Consider the following 13,385-nt stretch of genomic DNA (forward strand, 5'->3'; position numbering starts at 1 on the left):
TTAAGAAGAAAATAGAAAATATTGGACATAAAGTTTCTTCGAGAATGTAAAATAACATTATCTAAAAAAAAAGATTTTTTGTAGATAACGTTGTTTGACTTTAATCACTCGAATTGAGTAACTGGATTAAAAATAACATGGCTTCTCTCCATCTTTGAAATGCACAACAGTCACTCCCTGAAATATTAAAATTAAACTAAATAACAAAATTATTTTTATTTTCAATATTGATAAAAGTAGCTCAGTATACTCCATTAATGATACAATATAAACTATAATGTACCCACATAAAAACCTCTCAGAAGTATGTCATTATTTTTATATGCATATTATCTCAATGTGTAAACTGTAAGTGATGGATAGAATCCTTTTTGCTTTTGACCTACTCAATTAGCAGTTATTCATTCTAACCAAAGATATCATAAATATGGAGCTTAATTAATGAGAACTCTACCATTCGTACTAATATTGACTCATGTATCCCTGATCTTAGACATCGGGAGTATTCATTGTTTGTTGTCATAAGGTGCAGAACTAATCTGCCATTTGGAAGGGCAATAACTGTGCTCAATTAAATCGCTTCGGATATTGATATATTCCACTTACGTAAGAATGAATTTAAGTAGATATTTTTTTATAGGTTTTGATATATGGGTGGTTCACAACAATTATGGAGCAAGTCCATCAAAATGGATCCTGAGATATTTGGACCTAAAGATAAAACTCCTTTTGTAAATTTCAGGAATGTTTTCACTGTATATACTTACCATATTTTAATAGTACATGGATCAATTTAAATTAATAGTCGAAACATAAAGTATATACAGGCTTTATTAATATTAGCAAATACCTCTTAATACCTACTGATAAAGAAACTGTCAAAATGGACATGATTCACATTCAATTTGTTGTCTTATCAATACTTAGTATTGCCGTTTATGCGGAAAATCGTGATGCTACGATTGTGATATTAACACACAAAATAGAAATCTTTTTTTATCTAGCCACTGACCGAATCGAATTTAATGACAATTGGACTTGATCCATAATTATTGTGAACCACCCATATATGGGTGTGCTTTCATGTGTACTTTTTTACTCTTATTATACTTTGGTTTCTTATTTAAAATATTGAATAAATAAACACTTATTTTTCTTTGTGGTGTTGGAATTTGTTTGTTATATTATGTAAAATAAATTCATTTTAATTAATAAGAATTTCTTTAGATTCATATTATGATTTCGTCTTTTCTTATTGTCAACTGTGTGGTGTGTGGTATTCAGTCTTACAATTTATTTAGACGGCCCTTGTACTCCAGTGCGTAAGGCGCTGGGTTTTCATCCGGGGGCTGCGGGTGCGATCCGGTGAGGTCACAATGTGTTTTTCTCAAAAAAATGAATCAATAAAAAGCATGTTGGTAATTATGTAAGTAGGTAATAAAACGCAAGATATTTCTTTACGAAAATTAATTTCTAATTCATTGTTACTTAAAAATATTATTTACAAAACATCACATGAACAGTACATCATCTAAACTTTATACAAACAGTTCGATCTAACAATATACTATTACTAATTTTAATACTATACAAGTGTCTTTATGATAATTAAATATTTACATGTTTTTTTTCTTCTTTAATATTGTTTTTCAATATCTTTGGAAAGACTTTGTATGAAAAAATAATTCAGTTTAAATATTATGTACTTTTACCATAATATTTTAATATTAAGTCTTCAAAATGTATAATCAGTCAAGATTTTACGAATACTTTGCATTTTTTTCTCGCAAATTAACATCCAATCATCTCATTGCATCAATTTTTATTACATCAGCGAATGTCTCAATTACCAGATAGGCTTATTTGAACTGTAAGCAGTATGAAAAAGCGTGAAAGAATTACTTATTGCATGTCTGAGATATTGCAGAACTACATTACATTATTTTATAGTGATGTCAATTGTTACAAAACTTGAAACAAATGAAGAATTCAAATTGGTATATCAACATTTACATAACAATGTATTTAAAATTAAAATGCATTCAAATTTGTTGCAATCGTGTCAAGTTTATAATACGTAACACAAAGTAGAACAATGTGATTAGTTTATTCCCATACATAATATTCAGCATTACTTGTATTCCTAGTAATGTAACAAGCCGCAAATTCGAGTCAATAATAATATGAAGTCTTCAAATAGTATCTAATCAAATAAAAATAAATACTTAATACATTTTTTTTTTTAAATATTTACAACACCAAATCAAATAATACTAGCAATAACATCACCTTCATAAAATGAATATTATGACAAGTTTTTTGTTTTCTTTAGTTTTGCAATATTAATTAGGTACTGAATATGCCAATTTACAATTTTTCAAAAATCGATTTGTACAATATTTAATAATAGTTGGCAATGTCATTTTAAACAGACAAAATCCTAAATCAGAAATAAATTTTCTATTTTATTGTTATTGATAACAATGTAAAGTAATTATTTTTTATTCCGTCATTGTGATAATGTACCTACTGGTAAAAATATTAACATTTTAATGCATAGAAACGTTATTGACTGATCACCATACCTATTGGGTTGAAGTTATTATTTCAAGAGGGAAGAATACATATTGGCTTTGAATACAATTAACAATAATTTGTTGTTAATTAATTCACTCCTGTTCATTTATACATTATATACAGATCACTTTCATGCAATGTTCCACATTGTAATAATATTTTACACCAGACCCGCATTTTTGTACTAATTATAATGCAGGACCCTTTCGTGTGTTTTTACAAACAAAAAAAACTGCATGGCAACAGAATTATCACATCACATTGCTCCCACGGTGACAGAGCAGTGGGCACACGTGTGTGGAGGATTGAGGTTGTTGCACTGCAAAATACATCGCCACGAAACACGTTCCCGTCCACCAAGAACGATTCAAATCACATCGTGATTACCAGCTCACAATTGACAGAACGAACGAAAAAAACAAAACGGAAGACCTATCAGGTCTTAAAAGAAAACTCTTCAATTCTCTTCATCTTCCTCCACAACTGGCAGACACGACTGTAGAATCGTTGGAGACGCCCTCGATGTAAAAGCTGCAATCCACGCCTCAAGATCTCTCGGTTCTTCACTTACAAAGCTTAAAGAAGCTGTATTATCAAATCCTTTTTGCCTGACAACTAACCCAGCTGTCTTTTCATCAGGGAATCGTTCCACCGCAGTATTCCTCAGGTTGATTACTCCCAAAGGTTTGCAGACTTTCTTCTGTGGGTAAATCACTGCAAAGTGCTCCAGAGATGTTCTGTAGATTTTTACTTGGACATCCTGGCGGCGTCCGTTCGGGCTGATGAGAGTCATATTCCCAGCTTTTGCCTCGGCGCTGAATCTTCCTTGCGATGTGGAAGGATCGACGCTGCCTCTGGCGCAGGCAGCAACAGGGCTTAAAGAAGCGCTCAGGAACTTCTCAGAGTGGAAAGCTGCGGGCATGGCCACGTCAATAGGCATCTCGCAACACAACAGAACAAATTCACAACTTTGAAATTATTGCACAACTTTGCAATCCTTGGATTAATTTGTTTGTTCTGCTAATCAACTTTACACACGCGACTTGAGTGTATGTTTATTTCAAGAAAATAAACAGTGAAAGTGATATGACACGTCAATATAAATTAACTGAGATTTTGTAATATTAAACAGCTAGACGAAGTGTCTCTTTGATCGTTAATAAAAACAAGTAATCGTTGATAGCACACGTCTATTCTGAACGAGAGTAAAGAACTGAATGTAGTTGGGAGGGGAGATTGCAGCCTTTTATAACGTTGCATCGATGAATATACGTACTCTATACAGAATTCTCATTTCGGTTTATCCACCGTACAGTAGAACCAAAACATTTCCCCAAAAATGTTTATTTACTAACTTATAAAATTGTGACAACAAATTATATTATTAAGTATTTCATTTTCACAACAATCTCATAGAAAGATACAATCGATCTTCGTTTCAGAAGATTAAAAGGTTCTATAATTATTTCGCACATTCATATTATTTTACGAGAAAAGTGTACGCGTGTTAAGATCTGTTAATAATCAAAATTAATGGTTTGTTTACAATATAACTTCAATAAATACGTAAAAAGCACATTTTCGACTAATTTTACGATTATATTTCGGTGTATAATAATATAAAGTCGTCACATGTAAGAAAAATACATGAATAATAAATATACGTTTTTACGATTGTTTACTTTTATTATAAAATTCTTCTACCGAAATCCACAAAACATGTTATTGGCGTTGTATAATAATGTTTTGTTTATTTTTTTTTAATGTGTCTTTGTATTTTAAACGAGTCTCTCTTGTAATAAAAGATTTCCGTTAGTAATTATTAAAATAATCAATACCTACTTTGATTTAAAATACAAAAGCCGATTGCCAATAGTACCTCAATTCAGAAAGCGCTTCAGAGAGTATCGTAAAAGACATTAGTTAAAATTTGTTGCAATAAGATAAGATGACTATAGCATTGTGGTCAATGTGCGTGGGCGTGAATCCCGGGAGACGCAAGTTTGATTCATTCTGTGTGTCGTATTTGTTTCAAAAACGATTTTTTTCTATTGGTTATAATAATATGTATATTTTCTCAGAAGTGTTTTCAAATTATGAATGTCACATTCTTAAATCTTGTGAATTACTCGTTGAATAAAAAAATAGTTATATTACAACATAATATTATATTGACATTTAACACATTATCAATATAAGAAAAACGTTTTGTCATATCAGCTGATGGGTGTAATAAAATTTGCAATTCTGGTTGTAGGTAACCAACGTAACGTCAGTACATTACGCTAAGCATAAATGACAAATGAAAACATTGTTGTTTATATGGTCAACTAAAATATATAATATTTTATCACCTGAGTACGAAAGAACAGTGACGTTCCTAGATAAAATGCCGCCTAATTTTTTATACAGTATTTTTCCAAGTCCAATATCTATAAAATGTGTTGTATGGATACATTACTAACAAAATATCAGACTGTAATTATTCGCAAACGGCACGTGTCGTCTTTGGTGACCAAGGACGTCGAAGGGCAACGGAAGTAAACTAGATATCGCAAACCTGACAAAACCAGTCAGTTTATTTTTTAATGGAAAGATATTTTCTTTATTATGTACCTACTAAGTTTTGGTAGCTATTTCTATATATTCCAAATGATTCTCCTTGATTTGTCGCCCTTCGAGAAACTGCCGTCCACAAGCGACGCTCAATCTGCCTACCCCCACGGGACGTCGCTGCGAAAGAATAAGAGATTTATATTTATTTATACCTAATTGGATATCCAAGTGAATCGTATTATTGAACATTTCATTTTTTGACAATAATTCCGATAACTCATGAATATCAGAATATTGGCGCCAATCAAAATAACACAGATTAAATTAAATAAATAATAGCATGGCCGAACTAATAATAAGTATAATATTTGGAAATTTGCACTTAGACTTTTGTCACTATTCAAGGTAATTGTGTGTGGCGTGTTATTTACTTTGCACTAGACATTACATTTATGTAAAAATAATCTGAGAATATCGTATCATAAAATTATCTAGATGACATGATGCCCTGTCCATAGAAACAGGATCAGTTCTAGTAAATGCTAGGCCCAATTATTATACCAGTTGCAAACTTTTTTAGAAATCCTCTCAGAAAAGGGAAAAGGTGAGACATTTAAAATAAAACGAAGTTGTCAAACGAGTGGTTCGCAAGCATGGTGAACCAAGTCCATTGTGGTTATTTTTGGGTAAGCTAGGTTCAAACATAATATTTGAGTATTTATAAATCTGTAAGGGTGTGATTGCAATTCTGAAGTGTTATTTAGAGTACATTTAAGTTATTGTGTAAGGGAAATCATACCCTTACAGAATAAGAAATACTCAAAAATTATGTTTGAACCTAGATTACTCAAAAATAACCAGAATGGATTTGGTTCACTATGCTTGTAAACCACTCAAATCCGAATCTAAATTCTATGCTGTAAAGGTAATTTTTGTTGTTGTTGAAAACAAAATTAATAAAAATCAATTTAAAATAAGTAAAAAAACTATCATAAAAGTAGAATTAATTGACTAGTGGTTGTTTTTAAATTTTAAAAAATCTAGAATATATAATTATTGTAAGTATATAATTATGTAGGTTTGGATGCATTTCTTTTGTTTTATTTAGGTAGGTATCTACAATAATGTAATCTGACAGAAAAGTTTGAAAATTGATATTTCCGATTTCAGTAAGTACATATTTTTTCCTCAGCGGCTGTGATCAAGACATCTTGTCCCAAGAATTGTCAAGAAATACTCAGTCTCGAATCTCATTTGTCTCAAGTCATCTATCTCCTCGACTATTTCTTAAATTTTTTTGGCGGAATAAATTTGTCGGTAAGAAACTTTTTGAGAATCTTCGAGACATCAAAAAACCAATCTCGAATTCTCGAAAAATAAAAATAGTTGAAAAATCAAAAGTTCTAATGTTACCCGAATATCAGATAATATTTCGTAGGGTTTTTCGATAGAAAACTTTTTTCATTTATTTATAGTTATTATTCTTTTCAAGCGTTTCAGCTAAATCGGCCTAAATCCGGGACTATAGTCAGAGTGTTATCAGAAAGACATGTTTTCCAGATTATCTAGAATAGCAATGCTATCAGATCGCGTCATCATGATGTAGTATTAAAAATAGTATTATCGATTATAATCATGACATAAACATAATTAATTTGTACTATAATTAGAAAATCGATGGGCAAAACCGGATTAACAAAATAAGCATTAATATTATGATTATCATAGTGATTTCACAAAAATTGTACGTCCAGACTGTCCAGACAGATCAAGATAAGTAATGTGACAATGATATTATATACTTACCTATTTATCAGTCATGGTGAAAGTTTATTATAAATACAGTAATTATTAATAATTTATTTATATACATTGTACGTATATTAATTACGATTGTGTGATAAGGACAATTATATGGGAAAGAAGAAAAGAATAAACTTAACTAAACATACCTACTATGTATTAGTATATTATATTATAGTTAAATTATGTTATAAACACCCACGATGGCCGCGCGGCTTAAGCGTCGGCCTATAGCGTCGTGGGTCCCAGGTTCGAATCCTGGGTCTGGCAAGTACACATATTGTTTTTCTATTTGTGTATTAGTCAGAGTATGGACCTAATATGTTGAGCAAGTGGCTGACATCCATTTTTCGTAAAAACATAATCTGTCAATACAAACCTCCACTCTGTGGAGGCCCGTATTATCCTATTAGATCGGACATGGTCGAAAAAAAACATACCTACATAATTTGAAAACATCGCATGCATACACACACTAGTTGTAGAAAAGAAAAAAAATACGACACCCGACTTGACTTGAACTTGTATTTGCTGGATTCGCGCCAATATGCTTTTCCAATTAAGCTACGGGCATCTTAGTTAATTAAAAAAATACGACACCCGAAAGGATTTTTTCTAGTGTCTATAAATATGCATGAGATTTTTTCAAATTATGTACCTATATTCAATTGCTATATATAATGTTACATTCTCAAATCTTGTGTCTTATTCGTTGAATAAAAAAAATAGTTTATTAACTAAACATTACACATAAGCGTGAAGTTCTATAATTTTGACAGAAAATATGGCGTAGTGAAAGCGATGCCGAGCGAGAGAAAACGATGCAATAGTCTTCATGTAAAAGCAGTCAGAAAAATAATATTGGTAATTCAATTTGCTCTATGTACTTTGTGCGCAGTAGAAGAAATCGCAATCTGCGCAAGTTCAAGGTTTAGTTGTTCCACTATAACCTATAAAAAGTTTAATATAGCAATGCCATTGTAATGTTCAACAATTTTTTGCAACAACATTTGCTATCGTGTTGTAATTACAATATAATCACAATGAGTAACTCAAAAAGAGGTAAGTATGTTCATACCAAATGATGCTATTTTGTTGATATTCAAAAAAAAAATACCATTAATTATAAATAATGAGTTTTCACAATACCAAATAACCATTTTATACATTTTTCAAATTTATTTCAAATTTTATTTATTTTTATATAGTGAACATTACAAATTATTAATTTAAGACATTCGCAACATGAAATTTAGAAACAAAGACATAATATTAATTACATAAAAAAGTAATAAATTGAATATAACGTTTACATGATAATATGTAGCATTAAGCAACAACACAAACGTAGACATGTCAAACTAACCCGCCTCGAATCACACTCGGTCTTAATCGAGCCTATCACGAGACCCTACGTTTAGATGTGAAGCATCAGCAGTTTATTACGCCTCGGAATGTCTCAGGAGCAGTTAACCAAGACAAAGGTTTTCACACACTCAAGTATGTTTTGACTGAGTTTACAGAGAAAAAGTGCCATAATGAGAAATAAATATATAATATTCAAAATGAAGCTAAAACAATACGAACATTCAAAACATTGTGAAGAGATCTTAAGGCTATACCTCAGTTGAGGCACGGTCTAAAAAGATCGTGCGGATTGCGGGTCGCGGGTGCAAATGACGCATGCCGAACGAAATATAATCCGTCATATAAATCTAACATGCGTCCATTTAATGTTCTGTATATTGTTCTATTAGTAACAATAATAATATATTCATTGATATGTTTTCTTTTTCAACTAAATGGGTAAGGTTTTTTAGTCATCTTTACACGATTTAAGAATTAATACCCCCGTCGCCATCCCGAAAAAAATTGACGTGTTCCCACCTCGACGTTCTCTCTCCGAATGCCAGCGACAGTGTTGCCAAGTCAAAATTTTTAATTTCAGTAGAATGTGTAAAAAAAATTTTAGGAGAAATATTTCGCCGCGGGCCGCAGGTTCCCAAATTTTCAAAGACGACTCGTTTTTTTCCCGGATGGTGGGAATTTTGTGGAATGAAGAAATATCAGTAGATTTCATAAAATATCAGTAGATTCAGTATATTGCCAAAAATATCAAAAAATATCAGTAAATCTACTGAAATTTCAGTAGACATGGCAACACTGGCCAGCAAGTCCAAAATTTCATCGCGCCTATAGTTGAAAATTATTTGCCGTTTCACTGATGTATCGTCAAAGACGTCGCAAATTTATTAAACGTAAACGTTGGCATTTGAAATTTAATTTCGGTTGTTAGCAGTCTTAAGAATGGTACTAGAACCGAAATAGCTACCTATCGATCTGAAAAATAACATGACAAATTAATATGTTTTATATTAACATTAAAAGATCGTGAAAAATTATTATTAACTTTATTAGAAGTTGAAGAATAATTTTTAACTTTACTATGAAGTGAATAAACAAACAAATAATAATTAACTGTTGTAGAAACTTTTTCACCGTGTGTACGATACAGAGCGCATGTCAGAACGCTGATAGTGTTCGCCTTTCTCTTTCCTGCACAGGTTTTTTTAATCTGTAAAACGAGATAGACATAAGCTCAGCTGATGGAGAAATAATGTGGGTAGGCTTTCAAAATTAATCAAAAAATGATGAAATAAAATTATCAAAAAGAAAACAAAAGAATTGGTATTAATTTGTTACATACAAATCATTTTAAACCTTACAAATCTTAGTAAAGATACTATAATAATTATTATGTATGTCTTCATCATCCCAGTTATTCTCGATTCACTATTAAATTTCTTTCTTTCCTTGATAGCTCAATAATTGAGTCGCCTAGAATCCATAACTCACACATTGCAATTTTGTCATTTTTGAGTTAAATATACCAAGCAGTAGCAAAAGGTGGAGATAGGCTGTTAAGATCCGCCATAAATAGTGTACATTAAACGTTCTTGGTTCAAAATTGTTCACACTTTCATACATACTTATTTGTTTTCGTTGGATTAAGAATAAATTTATTCATATTACACAATATTATTATTACTGTCGGTTCATTTCATTAAGCCCTGCATAAACCAAACTATAATATTATATAAAAAATATTATTCTATCTATAAAATATCCAAAGTTATGTATGATTTAAGTGCATAAATTTAGATATTTTATAGATAGGCGAGTATTTTTTGACTATTATATATTATGGCTTAGTTTTGCCAGGGTGTAATTGAATTTTAAAAACTAACCAACACCATCTGTAAATTGTAGTATTATTTTAATGAAAATTAATACGTATGACTGACAAAGTTTAGTGTCCAATATTTATTGCGGATCTTAACAGCCTACCTCCACCCTTCGCCACTGATACCAAGTGATTCTAAAGGCATTAATCTATATAAAGAAAAATCGTTGGCTACCAAAAGTCACTTTAAACCGTTGGTGTCATAACTCATATTTTTCAATGGATAATATGAGTTCTGTCATTAAGGCCTTTCTATACAATCAGCGAGCTCTATTTCTCATAGTGTGCTGTGTGTCTGTAGCCTTAGGAGTATTATATTTATTTAAAAAAAATAATATTGTAAATCGACTCACTCACTCAATTATATTTAAGAGAGTTCAATACTTTTCTTATAATTACAAAAAGTGTTTTTTTGGGATTATTTAAAACTCGATTTTTGGAATATGAGAATTATGACTCTAGGCATCTCAATTATTCTCATTCACTAATCTATCGTTGCTTCTTATTTCTGCTAAAACCGATTATCTCATCGATTGATCGCACTTTAGATATTTAAATAATATCTCCAGTGTAGTACAAACCGTCCTTTGGTTCCAGACAAATGCGAAGGGGAAAACAGTTAGTATAATAAATAACTTGTCTTATTACTTCTACAAAAAGCTCGGTACTGAATCTGAAAATGCTTTGTTCTATTAGGGCAAATGAACTACATCGAGTTTTAATTAATAGCCTAAAACGGGACATTTAATCCAAGCGCAAGCCATCTGCGTAACATCACGAGTAGTTGGTGTCAGTAGGTACCATGGAATGATGAGACGAATTTTATTCATCATTGATCTGTACTCGACTTCAAGGTCTTTACACTTTGTAGTATGTCTAATACCCTCATTAGCCTTTAATAGTTTATTTATTATTCGATCCCCGCGGATTATGCCCAACACACATCTCTCAATACCATTTTATATAATGTGTAATAAATATTATAACTTCTTTACTTTTAATCACATTTATATTATCAAATGATTTACTTACTTACTTACTTCACAATGAAGTTCACATTGACACATTCACATCGAAAAACAATATGATATAATATTGTTTTTCAATTTGTGTTGAATCATATAAACTTGACTTGATTAGCTGAAACGATCAAAAAAAATTGTACTTGATAGAAATAATACTGAAATGTCATTTTGACATGACATATTGATTTTCATAGTAACGCACGTTAATAATTTAGTTGCTAGGACCCCAGACCCCTAGCAACCAATAATGGTGTCGAAATAATTTTTCATAAAAAACAGTATTAACTGAAAATGTATTAAATTCTACTTAAAGATGACTAAGAGTATTAAAAAAATGCATTGGCATCGTGTTCTGATATATTCTAAAAGTTTCAAATGTCTAGCTAGTCGGAAAGTTAGTTAAAAATCGATTGCAAGATTTGTACCGGACAAATAAGAATACGAGCTAAGAAAAACGTTGTAAAAAATAATAATGATAATCTAATAATGTTTTTAAGTGTAATATACTATAATTTTTAGAAAACTGTATTCAAACTGTATGCAGGGCGGACGTGCTCAGCGTACTAGGTCAAAATGGAACTTTTATTGTATTTTCAATGCATGATCCTGGACATTCCTTAAACGTTATAGATAATCTATTTATATAATTTTGAAGCCTTATTATCCTTTATATTTATTTTAAACATTTTGATGACTGCATGAAGTATTTTTATTACATAAAATAGTATTCTTTTAAATCTCTCGCTCTAATGTTTTAGAATATAGTAATATTTCAGTACATGCATGTGCAGTGGTGTTAAGATTTTTTACATTTATTAATTTTTAAACGCATTTATAAAACTATTAGTATAATAAAATTTATGTCGACAATATTATAGTAAAATATATACGATAAAAAATTATATTGATAATCTTTGTAATCCCAAATTTGATAAGAATTAGGAAATATTAGTCGGGAAGTTAGTTAAAAATCGATTGCAAGATTTGTACCGGACAAAGAACCACCGGAAAAGAAATATACGAATACGAGCTAAGAAAAACGTTGTAAAACATGATTGGTTTAATGTAAAACAGAATACAGAGAAATATTACACACTTATTATAGATCTTAGAAAACTACAAAATCAAAATGTTGAAATATACGTAAAATATACTAACAACACACTTAATTTTTTTTTGTGTGATACATGAATTTTTATATTTTTATGACTCATTTGAATTTTCGGTACTAACGACTTTACTTCCCCTTTAGTTCTGACGCATTCGATAAGATGAAATTGAATTAATCTTATGGGAAATGATTATAAATGATATTAACAATAATTTAAATACATAATATACAATAATACTACGTAGCTATTTCATATATATTATCATCTTTTAAGTGAAAGAATATTATGGTATTCCGTATTTCACAGAATATAGGTTATTCCTACAGTGTATTTTTCCGAAGAATTGTTGTTAGCATTTCGTTCATTATTGAACCAATGATCTGCTAAATACACGTTGATCAAATATGAGATTAATAGGATACAATCGCGCGATTTGAATTTATCATCCACGGATTTAGATATGGGCATTCTGTCAACTATTCCACTGCAGGAGATTAATTAAGGGGGGACATGCTCAGCGTAGGTCAAAATGGAACTTTTATTGCATTTTAAAAGCATGATCCTGGACATTCCTTAAACGTTGTAGATAATCTATGTATATAATTGTGTAACCTTATTATCCTTTATATTTATTTTAAATATTTGATGATTCCTAACCGATTTTTTTTTAAACGGTACATGTTCAAACACACGTGTTAACATCATTTTACTCCCTACGTCGAGTACTGTCATAATATTTACTTAGGTACGTAAACTGTCATTTTGATTAATTAAAAACAAACCGGATATGTAGATATTCCTGCAGTCCACATCATATTTGATAGTACATCGTCTCTGTTCTGGCAGAACACACTAACTGGAGAATACTAGTTTTGAGTAATTTGACTTTGAAGTTGTTAAAATGTTTAAAATAATGGTCTATCAAGTGAGTTTATTAAGTAATAGTAAAAAGGATGACATTAAAATAAAGACTGTTTATTTATTAAGAAGGTTTCCAGACGGTAAAGTTTGGAATAAGGAACATTTTGGTACTAACTCAATATTTCATTTTTTCGAATTAGTGTCTTC

The 13,385-nt window shown here is 30.6% G+C and overlaps 1 protein-coding gene across 1 annotated transcript; it reads right to left on the reverse strand.

Annotated features, from left to right (window-relative positions):
- Positions 1–1,465: 1,465 nt before the first annotated feature.
- Positions 1,466–3,792, reverse strand: LOC147077649 (uncharacterized). The gene has a single exon (XM_085940118.1). It carries the CDS (start codon positions 3,515–3,517, stop codon positions 3,035–3,037), a length of 483 nt encoding a protein of 160 aa, XP_085796244.1. The 5' UTR covers positions 3,518–3,792; the 3' UTR covers positions 1,466–3,034.
- Positions 3,793–13,385: the final 9,593 nt, after the last annotated feature.

The sequence above is a fragment of the Rhyacophila brunnea genome, unplaced genomic scaffold (genome assembly GCF_057557595.1).
Source record: "Rhyacophila brunnea isolate RB1 unplaced genomic scaffold, BYU_Rbru_1.0 scaffold_12, whole genome shotgun sequence".
Lineage (NCBI taxonomy): Eukaryota > Metazoa > Arthropoda > Insecta > Trichoptera > Rhyacophilidae > Rhyacophila > Rhyacophila brunnea.